The sequence below is a fragment of the Theobroma cacao genome, chromosome 9 (genome assembly GCF_053813885.1).
Source record: "Theobroma cacao isolate CCN51 chromosome 9, ASM5381388v1, whole genome shotgun sequence".
NCBI classification, from domain to species: domain Eukaryota; kingdom Viridiplantae; phylum Streptophyta; class Magnoliopsida; order Malvales; family Malvaceae; genus Theobroma; species Theobroma cacao.
The window spans coordinates 47,922,772-47,936,150 of NC_142647.1; the positions used below are offsets into that span (position 1 = coordinate 47,922,772).

Here is a 13,379-nt window from a genome sequence, read left to right on the forward strand (position 1 = left end):
GGGAACCCGCAGCGGAGGGAACCGGCAGCAGGGAGAACCCGCAGCAAGAAGAGTTGAACCAGAAAAAGAGAGAATGAGAGTTGAACCAGAAAAAGAGAGAAGAAGAGTTGAACCAGAAAAAGAGAGAATGAGAGTTGAAGCTGGGTTATCTGCTGCGGCATAAAGAAGAAAAGACGAAAACCATACCTCAGTGCAAAAAGAGTCTCCAAACGACACCGTTCAGGTGAGGTAAAAAAAAATCACACGTCTTTCATAATTTATTGTGTTTTGTATGAATTGGGTTTATTGTGGTGATTAATGATATATAGAAAAATTAAATCATTACAATATAATGTTTTTAAAATCTTCAAATAGTATTCTGTAAGTAGGGAAATTAGCATGAGCAAAAGTGTAAAGATGCAAAGAGATAAAATGACAAGTATTCCATTTTAAAGACGATTACTTAAAAACAAAAATAAAAAAAATGAAATAGGTAAAGATAAAAATAGGATGTTTCATAATATATAAAAAAAAGAGATGTAAGAAATGGAGATAGATAAGAATATAGGAATATATTTAAATATATAATAAATAATAATAAAATTATGAAGAGATAGATATTTGGTTACAAAGGTAGATGAAAAAATAAATAAATATATAACAAAACAAAGAAATACATCTAATTGCTAAAACTAAATATATATAATGTGTATACATGTAAAATATAATGGAATAAGATCGGTAAAGTAAAAAAAAAACAAATCAAAAGAGATAATTTTATGTAAAATGTAGAGTTAATAAAAATAGGATGAGATAATAGATTATTTAATATAGATAAAGAATCATTTAACTTAATGCCGATGATGGGATAATTGATCGGGATGCGAGAAGTCGCAATCCCGAGCTTATGTTCCCTAGGCTCGGAATCCGAATCAAGGCCCCACCAGTATGATGGGAGGGTCTCGTTTTTAAGATTCCGAAATCCTTAATAAATAAAGAGCTTGATTATACAACAAAAATTATTACTTGATGAAATTAATTGATAAAAAATAAATAATAAGTAATAAAATAATGATAAAATGATAACAATCCAAATATATATAATAATTAATTCGTGAAAATACAATATATATGACATTAAATAAGTAAATAAATAAATTAATAATAATAAAAAAATAATAATAACTAATTTAAAAGTAAGCATCGAATATTAAGTGGCATAAAGAAATGTGAAAATAATAAATAAAGACCTTAGGCATTAGGTTTGAATAAAAATCACTTATGAAAAATATAATAATAATAAAAATATAAAAATATATATAAAATAGTACGATAAAAAATATATAATTTTTATTCATTAAAATAACATAGAATTATAAACAATTTGTCTAACTATAAATGAAAAACAAAGAACTTAGGACAAAAAAATGTAAAGTATAAAAATAATAATAATAATAATAAGAAATAAGAATAGGAAATAGGATAATAAAATATATATAATAAAAATAAAAATAATAAATGATAAAAAAATAAATAATTGTATTAGCATAACATATACATATTGCATCATACATATCATTGCATATCAATATTTTTGGTTTTCGAGCTTAACCCCCGATGATGGGATCTTTCGGGGATCCTGCGAAGGCGGGTATTTCTCGAAAAGTTCCTTAGGTGAAAAGATGTCCTCGGGTCCCACCAGTGTGATGGGAGGGCTCGAGAACCATCTTTAATAAAAGGCTTTTGCTCGAATTAGGTTCATTATGCACAAAATATTATTTTAAAAAGAAAACGTACGATGACCCCGATGACGGGAATTATTCGTCGAATTTGCGAAGGCGAGTTTCTCGGATAATTCCTTAGGTGAGAGAATATCCCGAGTCCCACCAGTATGATGGGCGGATTCGGAAAATATCCTCGATAAAAGGTTATTTGTCCGGCATTTTTATCTCACGCCATGCATTTCATCTCACCACCCATTTGCATTCCATTTTAGGTTAAATAGGAGATAAAATAAAAAATAGTAATTAAGGAAGTCTAGTGAAATTAAAAATTAAAGCCCAATAGGATAATCTAAAAATGGTACCGTTCATGGAACGGGCGTCCGAGGGGTGCTAATCCTTCCCCGGGTGTAACCGTACTCCCGAACCTAGATCCAGAAAATTGTAGACCGGTTTAAGGTTCTTTTCGGTGGGCTTAAAATTAATTTAAGTTTGCATCGATTAGAATCGAGTCAATAGGTGGCCAATCGCACCTAGTAGTAAAAAAAAGATTGGTGGCGACTCCTAGTTAAATTTTTTTAGTGAGTTTTCACATTCACGTCTAGCGGTCGGGTTCACGGACCCGCACGTTACGACAATAATTACAAATAATATGATTGTAAAAATGATAATATTGTAGTATTAGTTAAATAAGTAAAGTGTGTTTGATATATAAGTAAAGTAATAATTAAAATATATAAAAGATAATATATTGTAGTTTTTATAAAATATATTGTAGATAATATATAAAATATATAATATTGTAGTTTTTAATTTATAAATACTTTATTAAAAATATAATATTAATTTTTAAAATTATTTTTATTATTAAAATATAAATTTAATATATTTGTATTTTTCTATTACTAATTTTTATATAATATCATTTTTTAAATATATTTTTAATATCATATATTTTATTTTTATTTTTTATTATAATCTTATATATTTTATTTTTATTTTTTAATATAATTTTTTATATTATATATTTTAATTTAATTTTTTAAATGATAATATAAATTTTATTAACAGTTTTTTTTTAGGTAAGAAGAAATTTTATTGACAGTTACTATGACTACTAAGAATAATAAAAAGGCATTCATTAAAATCTATATATAAAAAAAATTATAATATTGTAAAATACTTTTATCAAAATAATAAAATTGAAAGTTAAAAATATCTTTAACAACATTGCAGAATGTAATACAATCTGATTATATTGGTTTTGGATTATAATCACATTACATCCATTGGTTTATTACAAAACAAATACTACAATATAATTTAATTAGATATTTTGCTGAGAATGTGCTATTAAGTGTACAATTATCTTTGCTTGACCCTTAATACCCATATGAATATTTTCATCTTTCATAGGAATTACTTAGTACAGAACCTTTTCTCCTCCTCCTCCTCATGACTAAATATTCATCATTTACTTGAACTTTCAACTACAATTTGCTTAAAGATCCGATCAGATTTTCTTTAAACAAACAGTACAATGTTAAGTAACAACACTGGGTGAAGAACCAAAGCTTTCGACAGAAATGGTTAGTAGTACTTACTTGTAATTAACAAAGTTGTTGTAACTTCAGCTTTCTCTAAGAAGCCATGGAATTATCTATAATAAAACCTAGAGATTCTTGTCAATGGACAAATTGTTGAACGTCAAGACAATGTCCAGGAAAAGACAAATAATGTGCATAAGAACAATCGTTACGACAGAAGAATCAGAGTTTCCATTATAAGATTTGTCTGAAGTTCAATTTCTTCCATGGGAGCGCTGCATAGGCCATTCTTGTTTGCTTCCATTCTTGATCATATAAAAATAAAAGTTTATATAACAGTGCTACCAACAAAACAAACTTGGCTCTTCTTCTTTTATTTGACTTCTTCCATCGTACAAAAATGTTGTGAAGAAGATGTTTTGTCAATAAAATTTACGAAGTCAACGTGATAGTTCCTTTAATCATAAAATAAACCCTTTGATCACACAGAGGGGGAGCATGTTTGGAGTTTACTTGATGTCTTCTATAATGGCTACAATGGCAAAGGAGAAGGCCACAATTCAAAGGATCTTGAAAGTTTCCCACCAAATAAAAATATTTTAAAAGCAGATAAAATACATATATAATGGATGAGAAAGACTTGCATAGCTGGAAGACAAGGATTGGGTTGTTTTTTCAGGCAATGGTTCACACCATTCGTAGAAATTATTACTTGAATCAATCTTCAGGGGATTCATATACAGCTAAAGATATAATTTAATGCTACTGTAATATTTTACTGTTAATTGTCAATTAGACAATTACATTCCAGTGAAGAGATTGGCTTGGAGGCTGTCACCCATATTAGGGCACAATCTATACAGAAAAACTCGAACCAAAAGAAAATATAATATAGAAAACGAAGAGAAAGCTTCAGCAAGTGATTATTTGAAAGAAGGAAATTAATGAATATGTAGTCTTCATTAGTTCTTACTGGCAATTCTTTTGTTCTGGGATATTAATCCTAGCTAGGAAAGAAAACAGAAAACCTGCTACAAAGAACTCAAACTAAAGGGAAGGAAAGCAAATTAAGCAACAATTAAATGCTACACAAAATAAATAAAAAAATAAAATAAAACCAGAAGCCAGTTTTTCCAGCATTTCAGATTAACCTGGATGTACCACAGGATTGACTAATGATTCGGACAATCCTGACAGGTTCGACATGCCTTTAGTTTTCACTTGTAGAACACAAAACTCTGATATGACTCTTTTAAGAGAAATGATTATTCGAATATACAAAACGTGTAAAATTTTATATACATTATCATTACTTTCGTCTCTCTTTTATTTATTTACTAATATCTTACAAATTTAGCAGTCGGAAATTGGATATATGTATAGGTAATCTCTGAGTATTCCACATGGCAAGCGAGAATGGATGGTTTAAGTTTATACAGGAGGTGGCAGCTGGCACATGTCATCTTAAAGCTCTAGAGCCAGCTTCCATCTATGTTGAACTATCCCACAAGGGTAAGCACATACGTATGGACTGGCGGCCAAATTTATGCAGCGAAAAAAAGTTTGAATTGTTCAAATATCAGGTAGCCCCAACGATGCTTTGGTGCCGAGATGAAGGCATTTTTTTTTTATGGAAAATAGCTTTATAATTGGGCATTAATGCATTGTCAATGCCAATTGGTCTAAAATGAATTGGAAATTTCAAAATAATTACGTTGGATTGAGAATTTGATAATGATCATTGTCACTTTTACTGAGAACTTACAAAATATGGTATTCATTATCGTGAATATCTTAGTTCGATTTAATAATAACAATCATAGTATCTATAAGAGGTTTAAAAACAAATCATATCTGTTTAATTATAGTACTTTTGTTTTTTTTACTTTCCTATCCATAGATTTATCCGTTTAGCAAATACTTAATTAATAGTACAACATTTGTCTGCAAACATACTATGTGTGAGACGTTGGAGAATTAATAATTCGTTAATTATAAGAAGCTTTGATTGGGGTTGATGAGCTCTTGCCATGGAGTTTCTATTTCTAGGTTATGTCTTTCACTTGGTAGGTAGATTAACCGTAAATTTGAAGAACTAATTCCATCTTAAAACAAAGAAAACAAATATTTATCAAGTTATCATGGCATCAAATTACGGTAATCAAAATCATAGATGGTGAGTTACATCATCTTCTTTTTTAAAAGCTAGAACTTCATCGAAAAATATATTTAGCAAAAATTGTAACACAATCATAGTTTCACTCGTTATCATGTCGCAACGAAATCGAAAGAAAACAAGCACATATCACTACAACATATATAGCATTGGTTTTTAAGTCTAACTTTGATACCATTTATAATAAAGAAGTAACATATATAGATTCTTTACCATAAACACTAGTCAACTATTGGTTTTTTAAATTTATTGGACGAAACTTATGTGTAGAGGATTTCTCCGGCTTATCGACCAATAAATCATAGAAGTTCAAGATATATAACTTGAAAATAATCTGACAAAGGAAATAGAATTTCTAAACAAGTTTATTGTATTAAAGAAAAATAAACACCGCCCAATCTTTCCTTCCATGACCAAATATATAAAATTTTGGATTTGTCCTTTGGTGGAATTGGAAATTGTCCAAATCTAGGAAGTTACAGATCATTTCATGTTGTAGTCTAGAAGATAGCAGGCCCCTGAATATGAAAACACCTTCACTATCTTCCAGTTGACCACGTCTCTCTCTCTCTCTCTCTCTCTCTCTCTCTCAGTGCTTGAATGGAGACTGATCAGTCTGCACCAGAAAACCCAGACCAGGGATCCTCGGATGAACAGCGAACAAGCCCTGCAAGGTCCTACGAGTGCACTTTTTGCAAGAGAGGTTTCTCCAATGCGCAGGCCCTGGGTGGCCACATGAATATTCACCGTAGAGACAAAGCCAAGCTCAAGCAAGCTTCTTCACCAGGTGAAACTACTCAACAATCTCTGGACATCGTCCCAAAGATCATCCCATCCTCGTATTCTCCGAACCATCCGAGCTGCACAACAGTACTACTGCCTATAGCGGATGCCAAGTCTAGTCAAGAAATTAGAAGCAGCCCTGGAAAGTGGCCTTGGGTTATTCCGGAGGAGGATGATGCTAACAAAAGAGACAAAACCCATGTTGGGGAAATCAGACAACTGCCTTTGTTTGATGAAAAACCATCAACAACAGATCAAAATTATCCAAGCAGTCAAGCTCAAGGGGGCATTGGAAAGGGTATGTCATCAAGCCAGGGGTCATCAGGGTTGGATCAGTTGGACCTTGAACTTAGACTGGGGCCTGAGCCTCCAGATTCGTCGCCAACAATGACTACCAAAAAGTTCTTTTAAATTCGAAACAATATCATGGTACGTATATTTGTTCCCCCTCTCCCTTTGTTATTTTTTCAATTGTTGGATGATGAATATTATGTTTACCTCTATGTAGCCACAAACCTTTTTTGAGGGGGCTATAATATTTGGCTATAAACATTTCATGATTGCGTATTTGTCGTTTTGCCAATTTCTTCATGTATTTAGTATTGAACCTGTTCAGACTTAACATATCAAGTTTTATTGATATGTTTATGATTATGTTCTTTGCAATACCGTCTTCTACTTCTCATGTTTTATGCCCAATAACATGAATTTACGTGCAACAAATAGCATCGGAGATAAAGGTGAATGGTTTTTCATTTTTAAGATAAGAGAATTCCAGGTTTTCCCTGTCCAGCATTCAATCTGCTTCAAAACTCAATTCAAAGGCGAGGGAGGGAGATATAAATATTGCAATAGTATTAACTTGTACAGGTGTCTGCAAATGCTTCACAAGATAGAGAACCAGTACCTACAGTTTGTCTATCCTGTATGGCCATATAGTAACAAAGGATTCATGGTTAATTTCTTTCGAACTGCCCTTTTTTTTTTGCTTGATAATTAATGAACAAGAATAGTAGTACAGAGAGAAGTGTAAAGAAACAGATATAATGTGACGTTCTAGGGGATTAGATGTATGTTAATCTCAGTACTGTCCGGTGACATTTGCAAATATGCATTCATGGTTCTGTTCTAGGGTTGGTTCTTTGGAGTAAGAAATTGAAATGAGTAAAGGAACCATTGTTTCCGACATTAATCCAAACAGAAGATCATAAACAAGTGATCCTTGTCAAAAGCTGACAGCCCAAACGACAGGTTTTGTCCACTAAACTACTCATTTCTGATTTCTCATACCTTCTCTCACCGACAGAAAGTTTACTAAAGAAGTACTTGAAAACTTCGAACCAATCGTTTTATGGCTTAAAATTTGTCATCTTTTATACAGTCAGCTTCTGAAGTTAAAACTTGAAAGTAACTATAAGTTCAGGGAGCCATGGCTTTTACTGGGTGTTCGAACTCAGTAGATTTTAAATCTACAAGCATTTAATTCCAAGTACAGCATGTAAATGCACGTTATCATAAAGATTGTGGCTGACATCTCCTTAAAAGAATTCAACTATTTTTATGTTTCACTAATTACCTGGAAATTAGAACATGTCAGTACACACTCGTTTAATTTTGTTCTGTCAATTTTAACGGTTCATTAATGTATTGACAATGATTCATACGTTTCTATAACTATACAACTACTGGAAAAAATACATTTATTGAAATTCTATTTAATTAGATGATATTTTTATTATGTCAAATTCTTCAATCCCAGACCATTTGTCTTGTCTCTTTTAATTATTTGTATTAAACACGTTTGTAAATATCTTTTACTTGCTTTCGCAGAACCCTTACTGAGGGAACTAATCAGTGGTGCCTTGCATTATGAAACAAAGACAAGAACAATTTAGATTTGTAATTTTTCAATTCCAGGGTGAGCATAAAAAGCATGGAGTGCATAGTATTATCCCAATCCCCATCTGCATGTCTTCATTGCTTCCCAAACCTGAAGAGTACGACTTGCCTAGACTTTAGTAATGTAACTGACAAAAAGCATATTATTGCATAGTACTACTTTAGCTCAGATTCAGAATAAATGTATATGCATCTAACAGGACTATTGATCATAGCTGAGTGATGATGACTGCTGAAATCGTGAAGAAATCCAGTTTCTCCAGTCTCTTTCACAGGTGCAGAACACATCCCGAGGCCATTTAATATATAGTATGTAGTGCTTGCTGCTTCTATTTGTTATCAGATGCTGGCCCTTACAACTGTAAACGGTTGGGAAGCCTCCAGGTACTTCCATCGTGAAACTAGAAACTAGCTGCACTATACTTACCATATCTGCTGGGTAACTAGACCAAACTTCAGGACTTATGTTCAATGATCAATCCTGTATAAATGAGCTGTCAGGTAGCTTGTTGTAAATTTATTCTTTCAGTATTGAGATTATAACCACTGTAATATTTTGTCTCACATGTAAAAAATTACAAACTTATCACGTGATATCAATCAACGAACAAAAAATTCATAAAAGAGTTAACGAATTCGAACACCTGTTTTTTGAAATCATATTAAATTTTTTAAAATGAATATCCTAATTAAAATCAATTGATAATAGGTAAAAAAATCTTATTATATTTATATGTGAAGGATATTCTGAATTTAACAATGTAAGACTATCATCACTTTAGTAATTTCAAATTGATTTTTCAATTTTATTTTTTATTTTTTGATATTAAAAACCATGATCCATCAATATTATAAAAAGTTTTGCATCTGCTTTGACTGGTTGGTTGTAAGAGGATTAATTTACCATATAAACTACTGACTAATCAGAGTTAATCCTTGCAAATAACTATTGACTCATTGCCAGTTAATCCTTGCAAATACTTTCCCGACATGACATAAATAGTTTGTCATAATTGTCGTCGTTGTTGTCAACATCTTTCACTGTCCAGTATGGCAATGCCAATGCATGACACATTCATCGTCTGATCAAAACAATTTTCGTTAGGGAAAATGCTGCCCTCCCTTTTAAACAATGACAAGAAAAGGAAATAATGCAACAAAATTTACCTTCAATAGATTGAAATATGGAACATCAAGGTCGAGTTTCAAGCCACTGGAGACCCCGACGGTAAATCAGGCGATCATTTGGTTAGGTATTACTTAGTCTTTACTGTAACTATGAAAATTGCTTCACATTTCGACAGAATAAATAACATAGCCTTAAGCCAGTGCATGTTTCTTAGACTCATAACGCCTCCATCAATAATTACACACGATGTTATTGAACCACATTTGCACAAAAATCATCTGACAGACTGGGGAAAGATATTGGCTACAAATCTTTCGTCTCAGTCATCATCAACATATATGGTTTCTTGCTGAAACAGGCCACCGAAGACCTTCCTCACTTCAGTCTTCTCTGTCTCTTTAGCCTTTGTCTTCGGTGTCTCCTTCGGCTTTGGGAAAAAAGATTTAGGAGCAGGTTGCTTGACAACAGCTTTCTTGGAAGGTAACGTTCTAGCCTTAGCTTGTCCCCTGACAGTGGCAATCTGCACTTTAGGCTTCTCCTCATCAGAAGGTTTTTGAACTGCAGTTGCCATTTGGGAACTGAATTTTTCCCAAGAGAGTCCCGAGCTGAAGCCCCTAGCTTTACTCAAGAGGCCTTCTACCGACGCCCCCGCAGCCTCTGCTTTCTCTTGGGCTTCTTCAGCTAGGCTAGTAGCCCTGGCTTCTTGCTTCGAAAGCTTTTTCACTTCCTCTTCCAGCTTCTTTGTTGCTTCAGCCGCTTCACGAGCTTTCTCAGCAGCTACTGTTGCCTCTTCTTCAGCTTTAGCCTTTGCAAGAGCTTCTGCATAGGCCTTCCTTCTTCCATCCTCCGGAATAGCACTGAAAAAGCAAGTATCAAAAGCACAAATTAGGACATATTTCTTTCCCAAGCAATCTATAATCTCTTATAACTATATAATCGATAAGCTAACATCCAAGCAGTTTACCTGAAAAGCTCATTTACACCCTTCAATGGAGCTGATGGGCTTGTAAAAACTTCAACAACCTGTCTCACTTAGCAACCGTTAAGATATAGGAGTAACAGAAGCAAAACAGAAAGATAAAAATTACTATCCAACTTTAAGCAAACTTCAAATATTGCATTATGCAAGACACAAGTGTTTACATATAAATGATCACTTGTACATGGAATCAAATCCATGGTCACATTTGGATTTATATCTCATCCTAAATTGATCCTCTTACCACCTAAATAAACCTATACAGCTTAGTTATACCCAATAATGAACCCTTGAAAATGAAGGTTTTAGAAGCACAAGGGAAAACAAAGTTTACCTTGTTTTCTGCCACAGCTGTGTTGGAGAAAACATCTGCAACCAGAGATGCTATCTGAGATTTTGCAACCTAACAACGATTTCCAAAAATATTGAGCAATAAGACAAACAAAAATTATGATCCAGAAAGAAAATTTTTACAGTGAAACAGATAAAACTGCATACATTACATTATTTTACATTACTTTGTAGGCGTTTGCACCAATGCTGCCTTCAGCTGACACCACAATATTGTAAGGGCTCTCTGCTGAATAATCTTCTATGAGGGTTGTCTTTAATAACGTGTAGCTAACGTCAGTTTGGATTAGTTTTTGCAAGAATTCGGGTAGACTCAACGGTTGAGATTGAGAGAAGAGGTTGCTAAAGAAAGATGTGATACCATCAAGCACATTATAAGTTGAAGCACCCGCTTGGTTCCCATCATAGACAATTGCCACATGGCCTACGCCAGCCAGTTGAGCAGCTTCAATAACTTGTAAGGCATCTGCTGTGGAGACCTCGGAAGTGGGACCATTTTCACCACGGCCAATTGTGACTACAACTTTGCTGGCATTGCCAATTGCTTTGGCTATTGATTCTGCATCTTCGAAGGTAGATTCTACTGCATTGAGGCGCTTTGATTCTTCATTGGATATGATCTATGGTGAGAAAGGATTAGTGTTGAGCAACACAAAGAATTAGCAGAATTGACTTTCCTATGTATACATTGCATAAAATATGAGACTTATTTACACAGAATCGAGACATCTGATCTTATGGTGCAATACAGTTCCAAACTTGTCCCCAGTTGATCCTCAAGACTTCTGATTTGGTTAATAACAGTATCATTTTTCTTCTAATTTGGCAGATTGAGATAGACAATATCAAGATGAATTGGATATGTCATCTTGTCTAAGTGACATTTGATCTTCAAAAGATGAATCACTAAGTTATTCTGACTCCGGGAAAAACGAAATGCAACCTATTTAATATCACAGGCCCTGGTTTACTGGAAGATGTTGTTTGACTCTCTCATGCATTCAAAGTTCATTACTCTTTCAACAATTCAATCCATGGAAACTATTTCCCGGTTTTAAGTATTCAAGCTATTTCATTCTCTTATCAAAGATATTTCAGATTACCAAACTAAGCTTATGATCCACGATTATTGTGGCTTTGGTTTAAGATCGCTAACCTTGTATTGGGCAGCAAGACGAGCCAGTTCCTGGGCAGCAGCAAGCTCTGGCACACCAGCCCGAACAGTGAAACCCTGACGCAGCAATGTCTGTGCAATGCGAATGCCAGCCTGTCCGGTTGCACCCGCAACAAATACAGTGGCTGGATCTTTTCTCCTTGCGTTCCCAAACGATATACCCGTAGAAGGTTTACTCACGAGCGGGACCAAAGTTTTCACGTCAGGTACCTTGCCGAAATTGAAACGGAAAGAAGTAGAATTGCCTGAATCTTCAGTTTGGCCTTCTTCAGGACTGTCTTTAGCTTTTCCAAGCTGGAACGGACCGGACCTTTTGGCAAACACTGTGAACCTTGGGTTCGTGAGGGTTTGCCTTGACCGGGGCGTGGTGGTTAAGAGAAATGAATTGGAGGTGAGAGTTGGAGCCATGGATATGTAATGAAAAGGATAAAAAAGAGGATGTCAAATGGCGACCCTCTCCTTCAATTCAACCAGTCTTCTCCGTATGTTACTATTATTTAGGCCCATTTAGTTCTTAGTACTCGGATGCCTGTGGCTGTGGCAATTGAGCTGCGTTTTATCCAGATGAGAGGAGTGATGGGCAACTACCAAATAGAAATGAGCCACGTAGTCACAATTTTATCCACTAAAGGAAATCGGTCACCAGTCGTTGAGAAGCACGTCACATTGGGCATATGTTTGAACCACCAGAAAATGACGGATGCATCCGCGTTTTATTTGTTGCAAGCTTAATCCACTGACTTACAAAGTCGGATAAGCATGGTCCACACAACGCAGAGCACTGGCTTTATGCGAACAGAAAATCTTGAGCAATTAAATTAAAGACTAAATCACAGATAATTCGGGTTTAAGTCAGGTCGGTATTGAGACTTCAACACAAGGGATATTGTATTCCCATCGAGGAGATCAGAAGCAGCAGCAGCTGAAGCTTTTGACCATCCCTGAGTTCACTACAGCCCCAAGTGTGGTGATAATCGACTGACAACAATTGGCAAAGCAGCAAAATAGAACCTACTAACATTATAAACGAAACCGCTTGTAGTCGAGCAAATAATTACAACTTCAGCCGGCGATATAACACCATGCGATATCGAAAACCATACTAAAAACATTTGCTCATCCATTGAAGGTCCTAGATGGCTTCCTAGAACGAGATGGTCATAATTTACGGGCTGGTCCTCTTCCACCTTTCTCTAGAAATGAAAATGAAGAACTTGGCGAAATAGAGAAGAGAAGAAGGCTTTTTATAAGTGGTAAATATTCAGACACTAGAGTAACATGGAAAAATGCCATCATCAACCTATGATCAGAATACTGAAAAACCTACTTCGCATCAGAAACTAGACAATCAAATCCATTTCACCATCTCATGCTCTTTTGTAGCTTCATAAAAGTGAAAAAAGATTTCCTCCTTCCCAACGATTTAAAAATGATCTACAATCCCAGAAAAATAGGTCATACTCAAAATTTAAAGGGTAGGAGAAGCCTACTCTATTCTCAACTACCAAGCCATACATCTCATGAGATTTGATAAATCAACTCCGATAAATTAAGCTTTCAAGGAGCTACATCCTGCTCAAGCTCAACTTGCACCATTTCCAACTTTATGTACAGCTTATTCCTTTGTCCCAAATCCACCAA

At 34.3% G+C, this 13,379-nt stretch overlaps 2 protein-coding genes across 2 annotated transcripts; one reads left to right on the forward strand and one right to left on the reverse strand.

Moving 5' to 3' along the window:
* The first annotated feature begins 6,007 nt into the window (after positions 1 to 6,007).
* LOC18590632 (putative transcriptional regulator RABBIT EARS) lies at positions 6,008 to 6,775 on the forward strand. The gene has a single exon (XM_088810158.1). It carries the CDS (start codon positions 6,024 to 6,026, stop codon positions 6,615 to 6,617), a length of 594 nt encoding a protein of 197 aa, XP_088666284.1. The 5' UTR covers positions 6,008 to 6,023; the 3' UTR covers positions 6,618 to 6,775.
* A 2,596-nt stretch (positions 6,776 to 9,371) lies between these two features.
* PTAC16 (plastid transcriptionally active 16) lies at positions 9,372 to 12,268 on the reverse strand. Its single transcript, XM_007016269.3, has 5 exons — positions 11,721 to 12,268; positions 10,732 to 11,184; positions 10,548 to 10,616; positions 10,199 to 10,257; positions 9,372 to 10,091 (listed from the first exon to the last, which is right to left on the reverse strand). The coding sequence occupies exons 1-5, from the start codon at positions 12,144 to 12,146 to the stop codon at positions 9,554 to 9,556; spliced, it is 1,545 nt and encodes a 514-aa protein (XP_007016331.3). The 5' UTR covers positions 12,147 to 12,268; the 3' UTR covers positions 9,372 to 9,553.
* Between the last annotated feature and the right edge of the window lie 1,111 nt (positions 12,269 to 13,379).

Excerpts from the sequence above, each read along its gene's own strand:
- LOC18590632 (XM_088810158.1), top strand. The coding sequence starts at position 6,024 with ATGGAGACTGATCAGTCTGCACCAGAAAACCCAGACCAGGGATCCTCG.
- PTAC16 (XM_007016269.3), bottom strand. The coding sequence starts at position 12,146 with ATGGCTCCAACTCTCACCTCCAATTCATTTCTCTTAACCACCACGCCC. Across the intron at positions 10,258-10,547 it reads CAGCTGTGGCAGAAAACAAG|GTTGTTGAAGTTTTTACAAG; the intron begins GTAAACTTTGTT and ends TAAGTGAGACAG. Across the intron at positions 10,092-10,198 it reads GGTGTAAATGAGCTTTTCAG|TGCTATTCCGGAGGATGGAA; the intron begins GTAAACTGCTTG and ends TTGCTTTTTCAG.